Genomic DNA, 23,619 nt, shown 5'->3' with positions numbered 1-23,619 from the left:
AACAAAGTATTGTGGTTGGGGAAAAATCCTGCTGGGACATAACCTAAAATGAACTGAGAAGCAACCACAGAGCCGGCAGCAGTGTGTGTGTGTGTGTGTGTGTCTGGTCAGACAGAACACACTGAAGTCTGTCTTCTCTCTCTCCATTAGTCTGCTGGCCATGTTAGCTCATTATATAACACTTAAAATATTGTAAGATTTTAAGACTTTACCGAATATTAAAGTGTAACCGGATGGGATCAGTGTTTATAGTTCGCAGTGTTTGTTTTCACACACAAGCTGTCATGACGCTGCCATCGACAGCGACGGGAAAAAGCCACCAGAGGAACTGAAAGCGTTTGGAGAAACGATTTACAGCAGCACAGTTCATGACTGACGCATCCACAGCTCACCTTCAAGCAAGTTTCAGACACCAAACCCCTACTGACCTTCAGCAGCAGAAGGCAGAAGTACCTCAACTGTATGTACAGAAACAGGAACAGTTGAAACCAAGCAGGGTTTGATATGTTGGATGTAGAGCAGAAGTGTGAAGATGAAAAATGAAAGTTTGTGTTTGAAATTAGAAAGTAATTTGACTATAAAGTACAGTATATAGCCTACATGCTAGCTGCTATTATAATAATGATACTAAGTACTGAAACTAGAGGAAAGAGTAGATGTATTTTAAGAATTTCTAACCAGGTAATTTAACTTTTTTATGTAAAAACCATAGCAGACGCCAATTATTATTCAAAAAGGGTATTTTCACGTCTGGAGGGGATCTTTAAATACAATCTTGAGGTTTTTGTACTTATCTAAAGTATTTCCACTTTATATTCCTCTACATATACTACATTTCAGGGAGAAATATTATACTTTTTGCTGCTTTTGAGGCTGGAGTTACTTGTCACTTTACAGATAATGTCACAGAAAAAGCAAATATAAGAGAAAAGTCCAAAATTTGAATATAAATTTGTATAGCAGAAGTTTTTCTTCTTCTTTTCTGCCCCAATCTTCATCTCCAACCCCCTCAGATTCATCTTGTGACCCTTTAAAGGAGTCACGACCCCTGTGTTTCTGGCACAAACACAGACTGTACATTCAATTAGGTTTTTTTTTTTCCTTCTGTGCAATCCCTCCAAAAACCCTTCTCTTTGTCTCTGCTCAAACTTCCTGCCTTTACGCCCACTCCCGCTCTTTAAAAGGTCAGCTGAGCTCCTCTGGCATTCCTGCTGTGTGTGTGTGAGAAAGAAACAGAGAGAGACAGTGCATGAAAGGATGAAAAGAGAGGGGGAAAAGGCTGTATTTGAGTTGTATTTGACCTGACACACTCCGGCCCTGAATTACGGGGCTACTGCATTGTGGTGTGTTATGTGTTGTCTGCTCGAATCTCGCCTGGTAAAAACTGCTGAGCTCATTGCTGCAGACTACAGAGAGTGTGGGCGGCTTACATTAGCAACAACACAATGAGAGAAAACACAGGCAGGTATACATCAGACAAAGGTGAGAGGTACGGCCTCTCAATAACACCTACAGACATCTATCACGGTTGCAAACGTTTTCATACATTGAACCTTTTATTAGCTAGGCTCATATTTAAAGTAGAAACCACACTACAAGTTTTTTTTTTTCCTCTTTACAAAACTTCTTATGTACACTACAGTGCTGACAGTTAAAAATCACAGAAACAAAATAGGAAAAAAAAACAACAAACCAAACCTTGAGATAAATAAACTCTGTGAAAACAACGCTAGTCCCCTGAAGACTTTTTTTGTTTTCAACCATAATTTTTGTCACATTTGTACAAAAAATATATAAGTTCCTGTCAGGGTTTTTTTTTTTTTTTTTTTTTTTGTGTAACATCTGAAACCCAAAAGCATAAAAAGAGCTGCAGAGAGCGCCTTGCAACCGGCATCAAGTGCTTAATTATCACCTCGATCTCTCCAGAGCCACACAGCGAAGAGTTCTGTCAGTGAAACGAAGCCCTCAGAGGCAGACAGAGAGCTTTATCTTTCATTTTCCAAAGATTTTCCGGGCAAGCGGTGAGACTAATGATGAAAAAACACAAACCCTGCTTTTAGGCTTTCGTCCCGCTGAGCTGCGCAGTTTGACTCATCCCGACTTACACCGCAGATATTTTGGAGATGTTTCAGCAGCTTTAGAGACCAATTTAAGGCTTGACTCTCATTTTCCAGTGAAAAACTTAAAATTGGGACTCTTGAAAAACTACCAACGTAAAAAAGGACAGAACCGCTTCTCCGCATGGCTCTGGACCGCTTAAGTAGTTCACAGTTAAGGACAGGCACTGGGGAAATGTTGTGGGCTACATTAGCAAGTGGGCTGTACTCCAATATTGATTCAGTAAAGTCAAGACATCAATGGCAAAAATAAATCAAGTTCCACAAGTGTGGGACGAGCATGAGTTCGACTCTGTAATCAGATATTCACCATCTGGAAAAACATATACTCCTCATAGTTGTTGCTAAAAACAGTTTCAATAATTTATTGTACTTTTTTTTTTTTTTTTTCTTTTTTTTTTTCTTAAACACAGGAGGTCACTTCAGTCCCTGGTTGATAAATAAAACATTTATAGACAGGATGCTCCACACTGTAGAGGAACTGGATAAATAGTGCTTCGGGAATGACCTCTCGACAGAGTACCGTCTGTTTTAAAAGTGTCCATAAAGAATATAAAACATCTTTTCACAGAAGGCCTGAATGAACCAAAAAGTAATAATCTTGGAAGAACCTGAAATTGCCCTGTTGAGACAAGAGTCGGACATAATCTGCGGATTCACAACCCAGAGTGTCTTTCCGTAACATCGACTGCGCTCGACTTATTCACAAAGTGCTGTGATGAGTCACGTGTAGGAAGTCTTGATCTGCTGCATCTGTATGATATTGCTCTTCTTATTTTGTCTTTAATCCAGATGTTGTGAAAGGTAACTCTTAAATGGCGAGCTCTTAATGTAGCTGCACAGGTACGAACATAATGTACCAGAGTTTTGTTCAGTGACCCTGAACGAGTAAAATCAGTGGATCAGGTTTTAGGTGTTTTTTTTTTTTTCTTTCTTTCCAGGAGACCAAAATATTCATGAATGTGTCCTGATTTTTTTTTTTTTTTTTCTTCTTCCTGAGACTCTGAAGGCTTGTTTGTGTAGCAGCCTTGGCTGGGTCGAATTCTTCCTTGGCTGAGAAGAAAGTGCTTGGTTTCCAAAATTAGGAGACCTTGGTACACATCCAAAAGACACTGAAAACACAGCAAAATTACACCAAGAGCTCTGCCACTGCTAAGGAGGTACAAGATCATCTAAATACTTTAAACTGTGACTCTCTTTATGGTTTCAGTACAGTGTAAATGTATACTGTGGGTTACTATACTGATTTATAATTTAAAACAGGGTTCTCTCCTTTTGTTTAGTAGCACAAAAAAAAAACACTGGAACTGATTAAAAAAAAAGACACCTGCTAATTCTGTTTAGACACGATGAATCCTCAGTGAACATCTTTCAACAGGACATTACTGGCTTTTTATCAGTAGCTTTGAAATTAGCATAAAAAATACTGATATTTCCTGTCGCCATATCAATAAATGGGAAATGCAGATTATTGCAGAGCATTATTGCTCAAATTACAATATTAGGGAGAAGTACTGCAATATACTGTATTGATGAAGATGTATCAATACAATATAGTAGAAGAAATGTAGTAATATTACATCAATACGACACTATTGTGTAATATCACAGTTTGACCCATCGTTATTTCAGAAACAGTCTTGGGCACAAAGTATATATACTAGAAAAAAAGCCACAAAAATGGAAGCATTAGCTGCAAGTTTCACGAAAAGGCCGTCCTCGTGACCTTTTTCTTTTTATATAAATATGTCTGCAGAAATTTACCTTTTTTTTTTTTAAATTCTCTTCCTACCTCTGATGGCTCACAGATATTCTGATGATATTTTAGAGGGTTACTCTGACATCAAAAAAAACAGAACCAGACAGCAGTTTGGCAGACTTGACAAAACTGGGAGCACATTCGAACCTTGAACCTGAACCCATACACGACTAACCACCAAAACTACCAGTAAATGCAATAAATTCTCATTATTTTTGAACTCGAGCGCAACCAAGCATCAAATTCAGTACAATCGAAACCAGTCCAGTTCAGAGGTCTGGGGGTAAATAAAGTCCAACTCTGCTTTATAAACTACGATACTGTCTTTCCTTTTTACATCGTTTTACAACAACACAACCAAAATAAAACCCTGTACATGTACAGTCATTTAGAAACAGCATCATTATGTACAAAATACTACTATAAAATCTGTTTCTGCTCCTCTTCATGCTTTGGGGGAAGGGAAAGGACAGACAGGGAAGGCTGGGGAGGAGGAGGTGGAAGTGGGGGAGGAGGTGGGGGAGGCGGAGATTGTGAGGAGGAAGGAGGAGGAGGGGGGTGAGGGAAAGACTGAGACGGAGGGGGCTGAACCTGCGCTGGTGCTGAGGTTTGGTACTGTAGCGGGAAGGAGCTGGGTGGGGGAGAGAGGAAAGACTGAGGCGGGAGGAAGTGGTGAGAGGGGAAGTGGGGATGCTGAGGGGGGAAGAAGGTTTTGGCGTACTGGTGTGGGTGAGGGAGGTGAGAGTGTGAGCTGGTGAGGGGAGTGTTTGGTTGAGAGGGGGAGGTATGGGGGGCGATTAGGGGAGGCTGGGGGTAGTAAGGTTGAGACTGGGTGGTGATATTCGGTTGGTGCAGGTGAAGCTGGCTCATGTGAACTGAGTGCGGTGCTGGTTTGTGACTGAGAAAAGAGTTCAGATTTTGGGTTTGGGAGGGGAGAGAGGGGTTGGATAGCGGGTTCGGGGGGAGGATGGGAGGTCTGTGAGGGTGGTGGGAGTGTGGCAGGAGAGGGGGGAAGGAGGGAGGGAGCATCTGAGGGAGGTGAGGGTGAGGAGGAGGAGGTGGGAGATGCTGGGGTGTGTATTGCTGCATGTAAAGTCCTTGCCTCGCCGCGTCCTGCGGCGGAAGTAGCTGCGAATCCGATTCGGCGCTGCTGTGAGTCCATTTCTCCGGGAGCGTGTGTGTCCGTGCATCCGTCGCCGTTCGAGTGTGTGTCTGTACGTCCGCCGCGTGTTTTCCTTTGGCCTGCGACCTGTGCGATGCTCGAACCTCTGACTGTGTCCGTGTGTCTGAAGGGATTCTTTGCGAGTCTTTGTCCTTCGGTTTGTCTGACTGAGAGGAGGGAGGCAGCGAGGAAGACGAGGAAACGGTGGAAGGAGGGAGTGCGGAGAGATGCGAGGGTGGATGATGTGCGGAGTGAGAGTCCACCGTAGGTTTGGGACTAGTCAGGGATGACGTAGAGGAGGTTGACGATGAGGTGGACAGAACAGGAGAGGATGGATTGGGAGCGGAAGAAGAGGAGCGCATGGGAGTGACAGTAGATCCAGCTGGTGGTGATGAAGAAGAAGAAGAGGAAGACTTGGAGACAGATGGAGAGAGGGGGGATTTGGGAGCTGAAGAGGAGGAGGAGGAGGAGGAACTTGCACTGGAAGACGTCATTTTGCTGTCTGAATGATGTTGATGTAAATGATGATGTTTTGATGATGCTTTGGGTTTTGTGTCCTGATGAAGAGGATGAGAGGCGGGAGGTGACAGAGGGAGGGATGAAGGGGATTTATTCTTGCAGTGAGGAGACGCTGGAGGTTCTGCTTTCACCTTAGCAGGAGGTGAATCCTGCTGTTTGGGTTTTCCCTCCTCTTTTACCCTCTTCTCCTCCTCTCTGTCTCTTGCGCCGCTCAAGTCCGAGTCCACTGAAAGAGCAGGCTGAGACGAGACAGCTGGATGTTGAGGGTGAGGAAGACCATGATCTCCTTCCTCTACTTTAACAGCCGGCAACGTCCTGTTTTCTGCCACATCCAACTCCTCGTCCTCCTCCTTTATCCTCTCCTTCGCTCCTTTTTCACCCTTCTTTTCACCCTTCCCCTCCTCCTCCTCCTTCAACTCCACCATTTCCCTCTCCTTCTCCTTCGACTCAACCGACTTCTCCTCCTCCTCTTCCTTCACCTCCTCCCCCTCTTCCTCCTCCTCTTCTTCTTCTCCCTCTCCTCGGTGGTACTGCTTTAAGCGCACGTGCCACGCCAGGCTGCAGACGGCCGACACGGTCTTGAACTGGTGGACCACATTGCGGGGGATGAAGTAGACGTCATCGTGGCACAGGCGGATGCGGGCGTAGCGGATGCCCTCCCGACGCAGCTGGTTGAGTTTGGCATCATCCACCCACTGCACACACTGCAGAGAGAGAGAGGAGGAGAGGAGGAGATGAGGGTTTAAACAGAGGTAATCCATCTTTTAACACCGACTTCAATTCTACTCGGAATGAAAATAATCTCATGGAAAAACATGAATGGTTTTCTCTAATAATAATAATAATAATGATAATAATACACTTGAGGTTATATGGAGGTGTTTTATTGTAAGATGAAGAGTCCAAGCCAAGCTTTTATTGTCATAAGCAAAGCAAAACATATTTTCAAATTGATTTTAGTGACTAGAACAACATGTTATGTGATACAAAACACATTTTTTTTTCAGTCAAGGACAAAAGTTAACTATGATAATTGAAAAACTACTTCTTTTACAACGCTGTGAGAGAAAAGTTAGAGATGCAAAGGAGGCCTTGTAATCAGAGATAATATTCTGTAATCTGAAGGTCACAGGAAGTTAAACACAGAGAGGTTGAAACGTCACATTTAAGTGAAAGTTTGTCTTTCTATGAATCTGGCCCTTTCACTGGTCGGGTGTGTGCGGCTTCGTTTCCCTTCTTGTCCTGCTACTATCATGTTTAGGAGGGCAGGAAAAAGTTAAACCAACTCCTCAGTCTATCATTAAAATATTACAATAAAAAGCTGAGGCTATAAACCCAAAAGTATGAGCTTCAGAGGGAACATTAAGGGCAAAAAATATAAGTGATGCAGTGATACAATTACTTTTGTTTATGTGGATTATTACTGGTAATTACCTAGATTGAGTACTGAAAGCATTCACATAGACTTCTTATTGTTACAGTCATACATGTATAACATGTTACTGCAGTTCAACTTTGCTCCACCAGGTGGCAGCAGCCAACATCAGTTTACATGAACGAACCAAGTGTTGGATAGTAAACAATTCTGTCTAATTAGGAACATTATAAAGATGATTCCGCTGTGGAGGTGATGTAATGTGTGAGCGGTGCTTATTGCTATGCCGCCTGTGTGTGTGTGTGCGCATGTGTGTAATGTAACACCTGAGACAGAGGAGGTTCATGTAAGTCCAACTGCAGCCTTTGAACTACATAGGAGAAATCAGCGGCGTGGAAACACACGACGTCTTTGGTTACACAAGGAGGCTCCGAGCTGAAAACAAGAGAGGAAGGGAGGGAGGAGAGAGAGAAAGATTATATGATAACTGTTGGTGAATAAGCTGTGTAAATATTTTGTGTGTGTGTGTGTGTGTGCTGAGGATCATGTGTTGCTTTGCTGCCTACCCTTCTCCGAAGCAAACGGCCTTCAGCACGCCGACGGCTGCTGTGGTCTGACGTTCAAAACCCTGACCGATGTGATCAGCGTGGGCTCGAGTCCGATCTTCAAACAGCATCTCTCTGGGCTCGCTGGTCCTGGGCAGAGACTGAAGCAGGTTCTTCACCTCATTGGTGGAGCTGCGAGAGGACAGAAATGATTTCTTCTTCAGAGAAACATTAGAGTGAAAATAAAAAAAAAAAAAAACAGTTTGAAGAGGGGCTTTTCTCCCGTTTTCACCTCTGCTTCCCTGCTGTCTGAATAAAGAAGAACATGAGCAAAGGTGAGCGGACTGCTCACTCTTCCGTCTTTGTTTATTTCTTTCTTTCCTGCCTGTTGTGGAAAAATAAATCCAGCAGGCTTTATCTGCTGGCTTTCTTGTTATCTTGGTTGACTGGCCCACTGATGCAATCCAGATGCCACTGTTAGTATGACAGAGAGGATGTTACGGAGGCTATGATGCAGAGGATGAAAACATGCATCAGTGTACACAATATCAAACATCCTAGTAGTCTATTCAGGGAATGTTTTAGCATTTTCAGCTAATCTAACTAAATGCTTTATAGCACATTGTGAAATCATATTTATTGTCTGCAGATATCACAATTAGAGTTGCAACTAACAATTATTTTCATTATCAATTCATCTGCTGATTGTTTTCTAGGTTCATTGATTAATCATTTTGTCTTTGTATTTTTCCAGAGGCGACATATTTAAATTGCTTGTTTTGTTTTTCATCCAAGAACTTATTCAATTTACTATAATAAACTGTGTGTCACACAATTTTATCAATGATCAAAATAGTTGATGGAGGCGCCCTGGTAGCCTGTTTGTTAAGATGCATACCACATAACCACATCCGCGGTTCACTTCCAGCTGCAGATCTTTGCAAGTCTTACCCCTCTCTCTCTACCCCCATATCTGGTCTGTCTGCACTTTCATCTGCTATATAAAAAAATAAAATAAAATAAAATAAAATATATTTTTCAAAAAAAGAAAGTTGCCAATAAATTTTTCGAATCGAATCCAATCTAATCTCATAATTTCCGTTGTAATCCCAATTTTACCTCAGCTTTTCCTCCTTTAAGAGCACCATTTTTTCTTTCAGTGCACTTTATTTAATGTTTTTCATGTCTCCTGTTGGCAAAGATTATTCTCCTTGTGTGATTGATTAAATATTTATAAGTCAAAACACAAAATAGCAAGGTAGCAGGAAAATGAGAAACAATTTAAAATGTGTAACATCCTCTTGGAAAACCACTCGGGCTTTGCGTCAAAAAAAAAAAAAAAAAAAAAAAAAAGAAGTTGCATTTTAAATAGTGTAAAGTAAAAAGAGAATAAACAGACAGCAGTGTGAGAGCGCGTAAACACACAAGTACACACTTGGCTTAACGCGTACAGACTGAAAAGCCGAGGAGTAAAAGCATAAAAATGAGCCATGTTGTCAAACAATAGAAGTACTGCAGTCAGCTCACTGCTGGATCAGTGACTCACACTGGAGCTGCAGTCAGATTCAAAACAAGAGTATAGACACACACGCACCGAGTCTGCAAGAGATTCCTTCGAGAGTGTAACACAGACACACACAGAACAGCAGCGAGACTACCCGAGCTGAACACTGAATTGTGCATTCATTCATTCAGAGATAAGAAGAGAGAGGCAGGAGCCGGTAGAAGAGGAAGAAAGAAGCTGAGGAAAATAGTACAGAGTAGGGGGAAATGAAAACACACACACACACACACACTGAGCTCTGTGTGTGTGTGTGTGTGAGCTGGCTGCAGGCTGACAGTAATAAATGTAAAACCAGGAAAGCTGGTAAGTGAAACAGTGAAAAGAGAGAGTGTAAAGGGAGGAATGCTAAACGTACACATCTAGAGTGATATTTGAAGTCTACCACCTCGTGCAACTCTTACACTATCCTCTGTGTGTGTGTGTGTCAGTATCTACAGTGTTACTGTGCGCTGCAAGTAGGCGAGATTCCTGTGTGTTTATTGGCTAATAAAGTGGCAAAGAAGACGGGGGGAGGAGGAGGAGGAGGAGGAGAGGTAGAGGAAAAGCGAGACGGATAGGTGAGAGGGGAAAGGAGTGGCAGGGAGGGAGAGGAGATGATGGAGGGAAAGAGGGGATAAAGAAGGAGAGAGGTGGGGTGTGGAGGGATAAGGCTGTAAAAGGAGTGTGGAGAGGAGGGAAAGGAGAAACAAGAGACGGAGGGAACCACCTTCTCTGACGACGAACACCGTTAATGTGCATCTTAAAGCTGCAGCACGCTTCTGAAGAGGATGTACTGTACTTTATATTCACACCTCACACACAGAACTAATGCTCTTAGAGCTGCAACTAATGATTTTCACCGTTGATTAGTCTGCCAACTATGTTACTGATTAATCGTTTAGTCTGTAAAAAAGAGTAAACATGCAAATTACATTCCCCAGAGCCCAAGATGACATCTTCAAATATCTTCTTTTGGTCAAACCAACAATCCAGAGACTAAACAAAACAAATCCCAAAGATATTCAGTTTACTATCATTCAAAAACTAACAGGGCTTTCACAACGAAACCACAAGTTCGACATTATTCAGCTGTTATTTCCGATAGAGAGAGCAGGCAGCTGTGCGAGCCATTGCTGCCCACGTGACTTTGATTTAAACCCTGAATACGCTGACCTCCACAACACGAGTCCGATGGGATTCATGGACTTAAAGCAGATGGAAGTTATGGAGGCAACAATTTTACTGTGGAGAAGAAAAGTTGATTTTGTCATGTTATTTCACCTACGGCAGAGAATTAAGATCCCGTGTTGGAAAACTAATAATTTTGATTGTTTACATGGTGTTGTAGTCCTGAGAATTGCAAATATTCCCATTTAAGTAGCTGGGAAAGAATGCTTTTGGCATTTCTGCTTTAAAAATGGCTTTGATAAAACTTAATCTACTATCAAAGTTGTTGCTGATAATTTTTTGTTGATCGATGACTCCTTTAATCATTTCAGTTCTAGCTCTTACCAAGACAAACTTGGAAACTTTGTTACTGACCAGACTAGAGTCTGACATCTTACTGAAAGCCAGCAGAGGCTCGATGTACTCACCTCGGCTGCTGCCGTCACTCATCATGCAATTTTTATCTGAACAGTGCAACAGCAGCATGTTCTTCGTCAGGCCTGGCGCTGGCCGAGGCTACCGCTGTTACTATGCAATTATTGTAAATCTCTGGAAGCACGGCGCTCGATAGCTGAAAGCTGAAATATTTTTGGTTTATTTTCATCGTCTGACCACTATAATCAAGCTGAATTCTCAGACTGAGAGTCTCAGTGCTGTCAGAAATGCATAACAGCTTGACCTTTTCACTGAAACCACCGAGAAAGAGAAGCAACTCTGTGAAGAGATGTTCCCCAAACACAAGCAGCCTTCCACACGGCACATGTTGAATCTGCAGACAAGGTCTCGCTGCAAACGAGAGCAAGTCTTTCTCTCTTTCTGCGTTTCTTTCCGACACACATTTTCAGACACACATAAACAAAACACTTTGCACTGCTTTGACATAATTAAGTTATGTGCTTTCTTTAAACACACTTCCTGAAAATAACACCCCAGTAACTCAAATAAATCAACTCAAAGCAGGAAAGAGGGAGGTCAAGAGGAGGAAACAGAAGACAGATTGTGAGAGAAATAGAGAGGGACATTTAGAGGTGGGAAGAGGGGACAAGGACAGAGAAAGGAGGCCGAAGTTAAGGGAAAAAAATGAACAAAGAGTTGGGAGGAGGGGAATGAAATGAAGAGCGATGTGAGAGAGAAAAAAAGGGGGGAAATTATGATAAAAGTACACCTTGCTTTGTAGACACAGGAGAAGATGAAAGAGGAAGAGGAGGGAATGGTTGAACCACCTCTCTATTTCTCTCTCTCCATCCATTTGTATCTCTATAAAAACAGATTCTTTCAGCCCCAGCTGTTGCACAAGTGTTTCTGACAAGTCAGCACACACATAACACTCACACAGACGCAAACACTTTTCTTGACAGCCACCATTTCAAACACCGTCTAGATGCCCTGCACCAACCAAAGCATAACGTGTATAAATGTGCGAGTGTGTTTCCTTTATTACTTCCTTTTTTTTTTTTTATCCAACAAAGAAAAGTCTGGCTGAGTAAATAATTCGAGGGCGAATTACAAAAAATCCAATCAACGAGGGATAAGAGAGAAATAAATGATGCACAGAAGGAATGTGTGTGGTGTGTCGTCCCGTGTTTGGCTGGCTGCCATGTGAAGTAGCGTCTGATGTCGACTCTATTAACATAACGATGATCTCATCTAAGTGGTGAGCCACATGCCTCTCGCATCACACACAAACACACACACACACACACATTCACTTTTATCTCACTCTCTCTCTCTCATGGTTTCACTCGCAGAAATCATGTGTTTTTGTGTGTGTGTGTGTGTGTGTATGCGTGTGAGCTTGTGTGTAAGCAACAATGACACCGTGACAGAGACAAACAGAGAGGGTGTAATTGCTTCATCCGGCTCTGCTCAGCTACAACAAAGCTTCATGCTGCTACAGAGCTGCTGCTTCAAATGTGTGAGTGTGTTTTGCTACTGTTTTTTCCCCTTTTTAATCAGTCCTCATGGGCTGTGCAGAGAGTACAGAGGAAAGCACGCTCAGTAAGTTACACACACCACTGAGATTTGTAGCCAGTACAAACAACATCCCTGCTAATTCTTTCTCTGTCTCATTGTAGTGTGTACAATATTGTCTGGCTTCATTTGTGACTGTATTTATGTAATGTGCAGTAGAGCTGTAATGACTTTGATGATCGTTTTAGTCGTTTTTAAGCAAAAAATACTGAACATTAGCTGGTTTCAGCCTCTCAAATGTGATGATTTAATGATTTTCTTTGTCACACAACTGATTATTATGTTTTAGACTTTTTTTTTTAGACATATGAAGATGTCGACTTTGATTCTGGGAAATTATAACTGGCATTTTTCACCATTTTCTGACATTTTATAGTCAAAACGATTAATTGAGGTAATGAAAATAATCCGTTGCAGCTCTAATGTGCAGTAAACTCTGCTGGACTCACCGCTTTCTTTTAAAAGGGGACTTGGGTATATCAGCTACAGGTATCATCTGCTCTCCTGGCCTGACCCACATTATGGGACCATCGTCACTCTCTGTGGGATCCATCAGCCTCAGACTGGAGAACGTTCCCCATGGAAGAGTCCGCTGCAGCCAGACAGAAAAAGAGAAAATGAGGACATAAGGGAATATAAACAAAGGACTGTATGTTTGTCAATTTCTCACTGTGTCAGTTGTCCATGAAAATCTTATTTCTATTCCAGAGCTGAGCTGAACAGAAAACGGCCCCTCTAGCAAAACTTGTCACCGGCACCCGAGATTTTTTCAGAGGGTTCCGAATCAGAGCCAAAGCCCTCGACAGATAGGAAGCGCCAGAGGATGTGGGCCTTTTGATATTCAGCATATGACGCCACTCCTCCACACTGCATGCAGGAGATTTGAAGTGTCAACATAAAATAGCAAGCAGAAAGCGTGTCACTCCTGCATTTCAGGGACAGTAAACACAGTATTTTGGTGGCTTGTCCCTGCACTGACATTTAAAAAGAGAAGCAACTTCTCAAACTGAAGCTGGAAGCTCCGTCACATTGTTGTGACACTTAATGGCTCGTTTGCCAGCCTCCACTGAGAATATTAGCTGCATCGTTGATGTTAAGTGTCTGCCACCATCTCTCCATCTGTTCAGCTTGTGATATTTCTGAACAGTCAGTGGTGTAAACGAATCAGCATACTTTGGCAGTTTATAACTGCATTAAGCAGCATTTTAGAACAAATAGACTATTTATGAGTATAAACATGTAAATTGTAACTGGAGAAACTAAAGCCTACTTTAAGAGCTGCAATAATTAATCGATTAGTTGATCCAAAGTAAATGAATCTGCAACTGTTCTGATAATCGAAAAACTCTTTAAGTAAAAATGACAAAAATTTGATGGTTCCTGGTTCTTAAATATGAGAATTTGCTGCTTTTCGTGGTCTTACGTTATAGTTAATTTAATATTTTTGGGTTTTGGACTGTACGTCCAACAAAATAAGACATTTGAAGATGTCTCTTTGTGCTCTGGCAGATGTAATAAAGCCTTGGCAGACAGGTTCTGCTGTTGCACTTTCATGTCTACCACAGAACAACTAAAGCTTTATCCTCACAGCACAGAAACATTTTATAAGTTGTGGCCTCCGCATTTATTCCAATTAATGTGCTAAATATAAAATACAGTAGTTTATCTTCTTCATCCATGCAATGAAAGAAAAAAGCTTTCTGAATCTTACGTGCCTATAGAATACCGTCACCTTTCCGTTCATTGTCCACACACCCATTCTGTCGCCGTTTAGAATTATTGCCATTCATTCCAGTCCTCTGCATCATCTCTGACTCACCTTCAGGAAGGGTGACTCCTCCAGCATGCTTAGGAATTCTGGGAAATAATTCCCGACCTCCTCGTCCACGGCTCCCACCAGGCTGATCTGTCTCATTGCCCCGGCTCTGTATGTACCGTGACTGTACGTTTTCTTCACCTATAGCAACCACGAGAGAAACAAACATAACACAATTAAATGATATTATAATGTTACTGTAACTCAGTCAGACAACAGGTGCAGGTGTCCAGTTCTTTTTGTAAATCTTTACTATATTATTATACATCAAAAGGACTGCACTCCTTCTGCTTTAGCTACTATCACACTACAGCTCAAACACAGAGAGAGAAAGCTGTCCTCTCTCTCCAAAAACAATAGGAGACAACAAATCATGCAAGAATCTCCAAAATATTAGGTATACTGTTGTGAGAGGGATAGCATGTTCTGGTTTAATTGCCCCCTGGTGGTGATGAACCCCTCTTGGTGATCAAGATCTGCTTATGACTCCTCTTGAGAGGTTGCATTTGTTTACTGATTCTTTCTTGTTTTTGAGTAATTTATGGAGGGAAATTTTATTTAGTAAATAAGTAAAAAGTTAATTTAGTGCAGCAGAGTTTCCTCTTCCAACCCCCCAGATTGGGAACCACTGACTGGCCAAAGTGTCACTGTGGCAAAATATGAGATGTTATCTGATAAAATGATGTCTGCATTTTCACTACTGGTATAAAATGGTACAAGATGCTACTAATGATGGATATCAATAAAGGATAAGTTTAGATAATAGGTTTATTAAGATAAGAAGTTTCCACCTGGATGCATTTCATGAAAAAAATAGTTGTTCCTTATAAAACATTGAGTTACATGAGGTTGTTATATTGTATATGCACCATTACAGCCTTGACTAATAAGTTGCGGTGTAAACTATCAATGATATAATGTGATATACACTCTCTGTAGAATACCGTGTGCTCACAATGAGACTCAGGGGAACACGAAACTAAGACACTGCAAAACTAAAAATATACATGGAACTTGGAAATCATTATTGGGTGTCAAAATAGACTGTCTGTGTGTGTGTGTGTGTGTGTGTGTGTGTGTTGTGGCGTTCTCATTTGATGTTTCTGCTCCACCAGTGTGACTCAGACTGTTTGCTGCTCTTTACTTGTCTAACCCATCTCCCATACTCTTGGCTCTCAACAGTATCTTTGTGTTAGTGTGTGTCTGTATGTGTGTGTATGTGTGCGCAGTACGTGCAGCATGTGGCCTGCATGCTGTACTCTTGGCAGACCAGGATGTGTGTGTATGTGTGTGTGTGTGTGTGTGTGTGTGTGTTGGCCAGATCACTGGCTGCTCGCCTCTAGTGAGTCACCACTTGACAACAAGGCAGAGATAAAGAGAGAGAGGGGGAAAAAAGGCAGACCAGAGGGAGGAGAGAGAGCGAGGATAAGACAGGAGAGAAAGAGGAAAAGGGGAAGAGAGGGAACGAGTGACAGATGGACAAAATTGGTAAGAAAAGGAGGGAAAAAAGTTTAGGAGGACAAGCTGGGAGAGAGAAAAAAACAGAAAGGAGAGAGGGAAATAACTCAAAAGGGGAGTGTGCAGAGAATAAGGTGAAAATGCAAATAACATTTTTTTGGAGAGTAAACTAGAGATGAAGGACAGAAGAAAAGGGTGAGGTAGAGATGTGACAGATTAAGAATAATCAAGAATAATTGAAAGGCAGGAGATGTTAAAGAGACAAGTAGAGGGGAGGAGGAGAGTGTTACAGGGAGGGAAGAAGACAGATGAGGGAGGAGGAGTAATGAAGGAATAATGAAGACGGAAACTATGAACTGGAAAAAGACTGAAATGGAAGGTGCTTGACAGCTCCCAGGTGCGTCTTTGAGCAAGGCATTAAATCCCCAAACAGCTGCTCACAGGCAAGTATATGGATGTATGTGTGTGTGTGTGTGTGTGTATGTTGCATCATTTCCTGCAGGATGATGCTGTTAATAAGGAAATGTTATTGGTCCGGTAGCCTGGTTATTTATATAGGCAGGATGATTAATAGAGATTGACCATAAAAACGTGTGTATTGGGGGTCAATTACAATAAAATGTTTTTTAAAAGGTTGAGATCAAAATTATTTCAACAAAGTTGAGGCAACTTATCACCACAGACAGCATCAAGTCATTCATAATCAGCTTTAGTCACTGACAATTGACATTTATTCACATTTATTTTCATGTAGAATGTGTTTTACTGATGAAATAATGATGTGCTATTGGTGGATCCAGCAGTCAATCACACACTCACATAGGTTAAAACAGTCATAACGGGTCAGACGTGGCGTTTAAAGGACAAAGAGTTGATCCCATAAAAAGTCAATGAGTGTTTTGTCAGCAGTAATGTGTTTTGTTAAAAAAAGCCGTTAAATACTGTAAGTTCCTGAACATGTTTATTGTACGGCTAAAACAAACAAGTTTCAATATTGATTTTTTGATTAATAAATGTATTGTCAAAAGTCTTACTCAGTCTGACCAACAGTCCAAAACCCAAAATATTCAAGTTAAAATGATATAAAAGTGAGAAAAGCAGCATATTCTCACATAGGTAAGCAAATATTTATCACTGTTACGTGATTAATTGACTTGAACGATTAATCAATCATCACAATGGTTACAGATTTACTCTCTGTTGATCAGTTGTGTTTCTATGCATGCATAAGGTGCCTTTACTTTTTTGTTTGTTGCTTTTATTCCATTTTGTGTCTATTGATCTAATTCAACTTGGGTGATGTTGCACTATAAATAAACTCAGGTTTTATGTTTATCAATTAATCAACTAATTGTTTCATCTCTACTTAACCAGTAAATTTGTCTAAATACACACATCAAACAACTGCCTGTTAGAGTTCAGCTAACCTGCCATAAATAAAGAAATTAAATCAATTATTATGCATTAACAGGCCAAGCCGTTTGGCTGCGTGTGTGTGTGTTTCTTCACTTCATTTCACTGCATCTGTGCTCAACACTGTGTAATATCGTCATAAGATGATGATGATGACTAAAAGCTGGAAATATTCAACACCCATAAACACATCACATATCCACACAACACAATTTTAAACAGTCTCAGAGTCAATGACCTAGATACTGGGAGAAAAATGTGTGTATTGTGTGTGTGTGTGTGTGTGTGCACATGGATTCCTCCATGCTTACAAGTATTTGTGTGCATCCACATTTTTTCGCAGCCAGTGTGTGTATTTGTGAGTGTATGCATCCATCATTCTGCATACTTATAACTCTTTGTGCTTTTTGAGTGTCTATTTTCTGCGCCTGCGTACGTGCGTGTGTGTGTGTGTGTGTGTGTGCGCGTGTGCGTGTTCACAAATGCATAATTTAACAGCAGAATAACCCCCGCGCTGTCTGCAAAGAGAGCAGGCTCACTATCACAGGAGGAGTATTAGGAAACACTACCTCTGCTTCAAATAATTGGATGAATTTAACAGTCTGTGATTCACTCGCACGTACACACACACACACACACACTCACACACACACACACAGACACTGCTCGTCTAAAATAAGTGAAAGCAAACAGAAGGAAACAGGAAATGTGACAGACTTCCTCTGAGCGGTACTGCTGAAGATGCTCCAGTCCTTCCTTGCCTGTGTACGTGCCTGCGAACACACCGAATGGGGAAATGTGTGACAACAAATGACTGACATCATATTTAATTGTTTCTTTTACTGCTGAGCTTGTCATAATAAGCTTCTCATTACTGAAGGAAGGTTTTTCTCTGTATCCGTCCGTCTGTCTCTCTTTCTGTACCGTTTATCTCCACAACCGTTCATCCGATCGACTTCACACTTGGCGGGTGTGTTGCCGAGGACGCGAGGGAGTGCAGTGTCGAATTTGGTGCAATTTGGACACGCGACATGTTAAATATTAATAAACTTTGAATAAACCAGCGCTTAGCGAGCCACTTAGCTCTATGCAGGGGCAGGGTGGAGCTTCAGGGCTCTGCTGACTGACTCCAGCATGTCAGGGAGAGAGCAGAGGCGAGGTGTGACACGAGTCAGAGAAAAAATGCTCTAAAAAAGAGAAAAGTAGACAGTAAACAGAGCTTTTAATCTAGAATGGACACTCTTACTCCATGTCTAGACAGAAAGCGAAGTGTTAGCAGCACGTTAAGCAGATCAGAAGCGAGCGACTACACAGGTGGCGTTCAGGTACATGGTTGAGTGTAGGTCACCCATGTTTTGGAAGCACTGAGAGCCCAATACACAATGACTGTAGCTACGCATGTAAAACGGAACAAATACTTCCCACAGGTAGTTCAAAACCAGTTTGTCTCAAATGTTCCGAGACCGTGGCAATTGTCAAGCGCCACTACAGACAAAGCACAAATCTTTGGAGCGAACATACCCACTCAAAACAGAACTGAAGGCACAGAAAATAAACAATCTAAGAACCCAATATGATCGATCCGCTTTATTTTAGGATGCACATTATTTTATTTTTAAATGCAGCCCTTATTTTACTTGGAATGACAAAAGAACATTTATACTATTAGAGTACTTATTATTTATAACATCTGTGTATAACAGAATGTTAGTTTCTTTCATGTTGTTGATGTATATACTCATTCACACCTCACATCAACTGTATTCATTTTTCTATGCAATGAAGTAGCAGCTGGAGGCCAAGAAATCAGCCCATTCTGGACAGGCACTGCACTAGTTATTTTAAAAAAAGGGAAGTCATTCTGTTGCAAAAGTCAAACAATGAAAAAAAAAAAAAAAAGGCAAATCCGCTCCTCTCTAAACCCTGTAATATCCTCTAAATTTACTGCATCTCATTTGGTATTCCAAGTCCACAAATTCAGATTTAAAAGCCGATATTATTATATATAATTATCATTACTGTCATCTCTCCCTTGCTGTCACTCTTTGACTAAAAGCAGTATATTATTAACAGATCATCTCACACCCTCTCTCACTTTCCACTTGCTCACATTATCTATTTTTCTCTTGTCTCTGTCAGGCTCTCCATCTCCTCCTCTGCCTCCTTCTCTCATAATACACATCATGTCCCTCATGGGAAGTCTATTAGATCAAGATTCTCGCTTTCTTCCTCTCCTTTCCGTCTCTGGTTCACCCAGTGTACCCACTTGTTTATTCTATAACGAGTTTCCTTCCTTGCGTCAACTCATCCTTCACTTTTTCTAGTTGAGTTCATATCATCTGACCTCTTCTCAACCCCTGAATGTTTGTCTGCTTCGTTTTTCTCTTTCCTGCCTCTCTGTGTCTCTCTTTCTTCTTCTCCAGGGTACTAAGTCTATTAGTCTATTACTGTGCATGCGTCACAACAAAAGCTTCTGGCTGCTGACTGGTGCCTCAAACACAATCACACACACTTTTTTCTTACATAATCTCTCTCTCAGCTTGCCAACAAAGAGAGCCACGTGAATGCACAAGCACATTTTGCATTAAAAGCGATGTAATTGTTGCTTTCCACTTTTATTGTTCCTCGATTAATTCATTTCACTTCGTACCAGGACTGTGTCAAAGCTTAAATGTGGTTTAAAAGCTGCAATGTGAGATGATGCAGACTGGGACTGTTTTGTATGGTCTATATATATTTCAAGGTCTATATTTTTAATCTGGGGCTCTACTGGAATATATTTGCATGATTTAAAGCATCTGTCTGAAGCAGGCTGTTGGCTCCTGTCTCTTTAATGCCTCCCTACTCTTTTCTGATTGGCCAGCTTGAATGGAAACTTCTCAAATACATCTGTACATCTTCAAACCCGTATCTGATCTGAAATATGTGGGAGGACAACACAAACAACCCACAGAACAATGTTAGCAACAAAGGCTACGAAAAGTATGTGGGCATGTGCGAACAATCTGACGTCACCACGTGGAGGAAGTAGAGGTAACTTTGTAAACAAAGCGTTCAGGGCAGACTGAAGCCCTGGCTTTTTACTTGCAGGGTTTTAGACCTTTGACATGTTTAACATTGAGGTCCAACATCATAAAACCATAAAAATAACAGAAAGTCACAAAAAGCACAATATGTCCCCTTTAATAAAAGCAGCATGGTAGTTTACATGCGGGGTATTGTTGTGAATGAATAACACAGCTGTGAAAGCGTGCGAATGAGCACAATGTGATCAGAGATTAATAAAACACTAAAAAGCCACCATCTAGTCTTTAGCCTTGTATTCACCTCCTCATGTCATAACTACATTATTAAAACCATTGACTAAACAGGAAATGACCAAATTACCTCACTGTCTAAGCATATCATGTATTGACTGCCAGGCTGCGTTTGCCCTGAGAAAATGGAGTGCTGTAATCTTCCATAATCCTAACCACCGCTGAAAACGCCTTCAGTCAGGTACTGAATACAAAATACAGACACAGACTGAACAGCAGCAAAGCAACTTTGATGCCTGCAGTGATATTTTGATCATCAAAAACACACACTGCTCATTATGAATTACAATATGCTAGATACACATGGAGAGGTGCGTAGGCGGTTGTGTCTCACACTCCAGGAGCCCACATATGGAATTGAATGCTAAAGGTTGAACTAAGAAAAACTATAGGGGAGAATGACCGCACACAAACTGACATATCAAAAAAAAAAAGATGATTGCAAGCAGTTTCAAATGTTTTCCTCCCCCTTTGTACACACATACACACACACAAACACACACACACTACAAAAACAAAATCAGCCGTCCTGTTTTTCTGTGACTGGAACAGAGAAGCAAACAACAGAGCAGAAACATAAAGAGCCGAGGCATAAAAAAAGAGAAAGAGAGAGAGCGAGCAACACAGAGGGAGGGAGTGAGACACAAAAAGATGGAGAGAGAGAAAGAAAGGTAGAGAAAAAAGTCTAAGAAAAATCATTCATCTGTGTGTGTGTGTGTGTGTGTGTGTGTACACCTGTGCCTGTGTACATATATCACATCTGTGAGTGTGTGTGTAGACTGTATGTCTAGCTCCCAAGGTCACTGCTGAAAGCTAGGAGGGAAGAAAAAAAAAAAAATTAACAAGACCAGTGGACAATGACGTTAGCCCTGCAAGGAACACTACTCTTAAAGGGACAGCTCAGGAGACAGGTTTGCAGAGAAAACTTAATTTACAGACAAAGAACATTTCAGATGTTTCACTCGCTCATTCATTATCTGGATTTAATATATTCAAACTCACGCAGAGATCAAGGATCTTTTTGTTGGTTGACGCAGAAACTGGCCGAAGCAGAAAGAAATAAACAGAATAACATTATAAATATTTCATGATAGGAAAAAAGAAAAAAATAGCCAGAAGGAGAGTGATAGAAAGCATAAAATGCTTTACCCCCTGTGGTACCACACACACGCACACACACACACACGCACGCACACACACAGACAATGTCGTAGCTGGTTGCCTGCACTCACGCTGAAAAAAGCAGACAGTATCTCAATACAAAGCCACTCAGGACGTTTGAGGCAACAAAAGGCTTTTCATTAGCGAACTATAGACATGGGACAACTCGAAATGAAGAGCTCTAGCTGTGTCACTGTGTTCAGAGGAGACAATCTAGACAGACACCACCAACTAAACACACACATTTCTTGGCTTTTCCATTTGGCCTCTAAACGCTGTGTAGTATGTAGAGCAGGCTGCTGCTAATCATCTCCCACAGTCTATGTAACTTCACTTCCTTCTTTCCCATCCTCTTGTTAACTTTTCCGTCACTTTCTTTTTTTATATATATATACACATCAATTTATTTTTCTCTTTTCTCTGCTTCTTTTTTTTCCTTATTTAGCCTCTTGCTTCCTTACCATCTTATACTTTTTGCTCGCACTCCTTCTCTCCAATGGTATGTTTGCAGTCTTTTCCTCTCTTAAAGGACCTCTTGCTTCCTTTTTCCTGTCATTTAACTAACTTAATAGATGAAGTGGCACTGGAGTGAGAGCAGTGGCCACTTGTGCACTGCAAATAATTCTGCCATTGTTGCATTAAACCAGACATCCTTATAAAGTATATAAATGGCAAAAGCTGTTTAACTCTGGACAGATGGAGGCAGATGCTCCTAACAGATGGTTAAAACTACAACAGTGCAACTTTTTCATCCACGCGGAGCAGTCTTTTCCTTCAGTTGATTGCTCTCCATCTCCCAACATCCCTTTGTCCTCTCCCTCAACATGAACCCTGATCCATCCTTCTCTCTATCCACCCAGGGGTTTCTTATCCTCACTCAACCTTCAAACTATCAACTATCAATGTTCATGAGCTCATGCATACACACAAACACACGTATGGACAGTACAGAGAGACACAAACAGGCCTGGCTTTACTCACATATTCACTCACTCTGCTATGTAACTGTTTGCACACATGTCCAGAAGACAATTTATTTACATAAATGCTTGTGAAATGCAGTATATGTGTGTCTTGTAGAGATAAAAGCTGGTCACTGACATTACATTTTTCTTACATGTGCAAAATATTTCCCCAGAGGTCAAGCCAAGCCTTTCATAAGCAAATACTCCTTCTGTTCCAATGTTGTACAATAATAATAAATTGAGAAATCACACACCAGCTTAATATCTTTTAGTTAAAATCTTTCTGAAAACCTGCAGTTGTGAAGACACACACGGGTGCAACATTACTAATCTGAATTTGTAAAATGCACAAAACAACATAACAGACACAGAACTACAAAGCCAAACTCCACTCAATAACTATGATGGTTAAAACAACATGACACGTTTCAAGCAGAAACTCAGGTGTGTGTGTGTGCGTGTGTGTGTGTGTGTGATAAAGAAAATGACACAATTGTTTTTGTAGAATGTCAATGTCATCACTTCATCATTTTATCCTATTAGACATTTGTGTGAAACTTTGTCGTAATTTGTTTATGAATTCTAGAGTTATGGCCAAAAGCCTGTTTTGTGAGTCTACAGTGACCTTTGACCACCAAAGTCTAATCAATTCAAAAGTGGACGTTTGTGCCAAGTTTGAAGAAATTTCCTAAAGGCGTTCCTCAGATATCGCGTTCACAAGAACGGGATGGACGGACAACCCGAAAACATAACAACCTCCCTTTGCATGAATCACATAAATCTACCAGGAAAAAGGCTGCGGTATGACGGTTTCTCAGTTGGTACTGTGTTCATTGACAGTTTTGTAAAAAGCTGATATTAAGCCAAACAGATGACATATGTAGAGAACAGAAACTAAAAGACAAACTAGGCCTTTGCTATTTTGGACTAAAAGACTTTTCTTTAAATTTTTCATCTCTGAAAGCTCACCATCTGCTCTCTGCATCTACAGCTACAGAATTGAATTGAAAAACAAAAAAATGTGTAAATCTGTGATATGTCAGCTTACAAAACAACATTGTGTTTATCTCACCCACCCACATGCTGTTTTTACCATCTAATTGACGTTCCCCTGTGTGTGTGTGTGTGTGTGTGTGTGTGTGTGTGTGGGTGACGAACCTGAGAGTAGAAATTAGCCATCGTGGTGGTTTCTATGTCCTTTTTTGCCAGTATTTCCATTTTGACTGGAGTTGATGGAAACTTGGCTGAGAAGTAGTCCAAGAAGTCGGGCAGGTAGCTAGCTTCCCCGTGAACAATTCCCATGACATAATGCGACGCCTGGAAAACACAGT

The 23,619-nt window shown here is 41.2% G+C and overlaps 1 protein-coding gene across 1 annotated transcript in view; it reads right to left on the bottom strand.

Moving 5' to 3' along the window:
- Positions 1 to 1,273: 1,273 nt before the first annotated feature.
- LOC137175525 (lysine-specific demethylase RSBN1L-like) overlaps positions 1,274 to 23,619 on the bottom strand; it is a 38,436-nt gene continuing 16,090 nt past the window's right edge. The window contains exons 4-9 of the mRNA XM_067581201.1: positions 23,447 to 23,605; positions 13,978 to 14,115; positions 12,608 to 12,750; positions 7,499 to 7,669; positions 7,259 to 7,367; positions 1,274 to 6,261 (exon numbers count right to left, since the gene is read on the bottom strand). Coding sequence (XP_067437302.1) covers positions 4,297 to 6,261; positions 7,259 to 7,367; positions 7,499 to 7,669; positions 12,608 to 12,750; positions 13,978 to 14,115; positions 23,447 to 23,605 — 2,685 coding nt within the window. The 3' untranslated portion in view covers positions 1,274 to 4,296. The remainder of the gene's footprint in view (positions 6,262 to 7,258; positions 7,368 to 7,498; positions 7,670 to 12,607; positions 12,751 to 13,977; positions 14,116 to 23,446; positions 23,606 to 23,619) is intronic.

The sequence above is a fragment of the Thunnus thynnus genome, chromosome 23 (assembly GCF_963924715.1).
Source record: "Thunnus thynnus chromosome 23, fThuThy2.1, whole genome shotgun sequence".
NCBI lineage: Eukaryota > Metazoa > Chordata > Actinopteri > Scombriformes > Scombridae > Thunnus > Thunnus thynnus.
The sequence above is the reverse complement of the archived record's forward strand: the minus strand, read 5'-3'. Positions and strand labels throughout refer to the sequence as shown.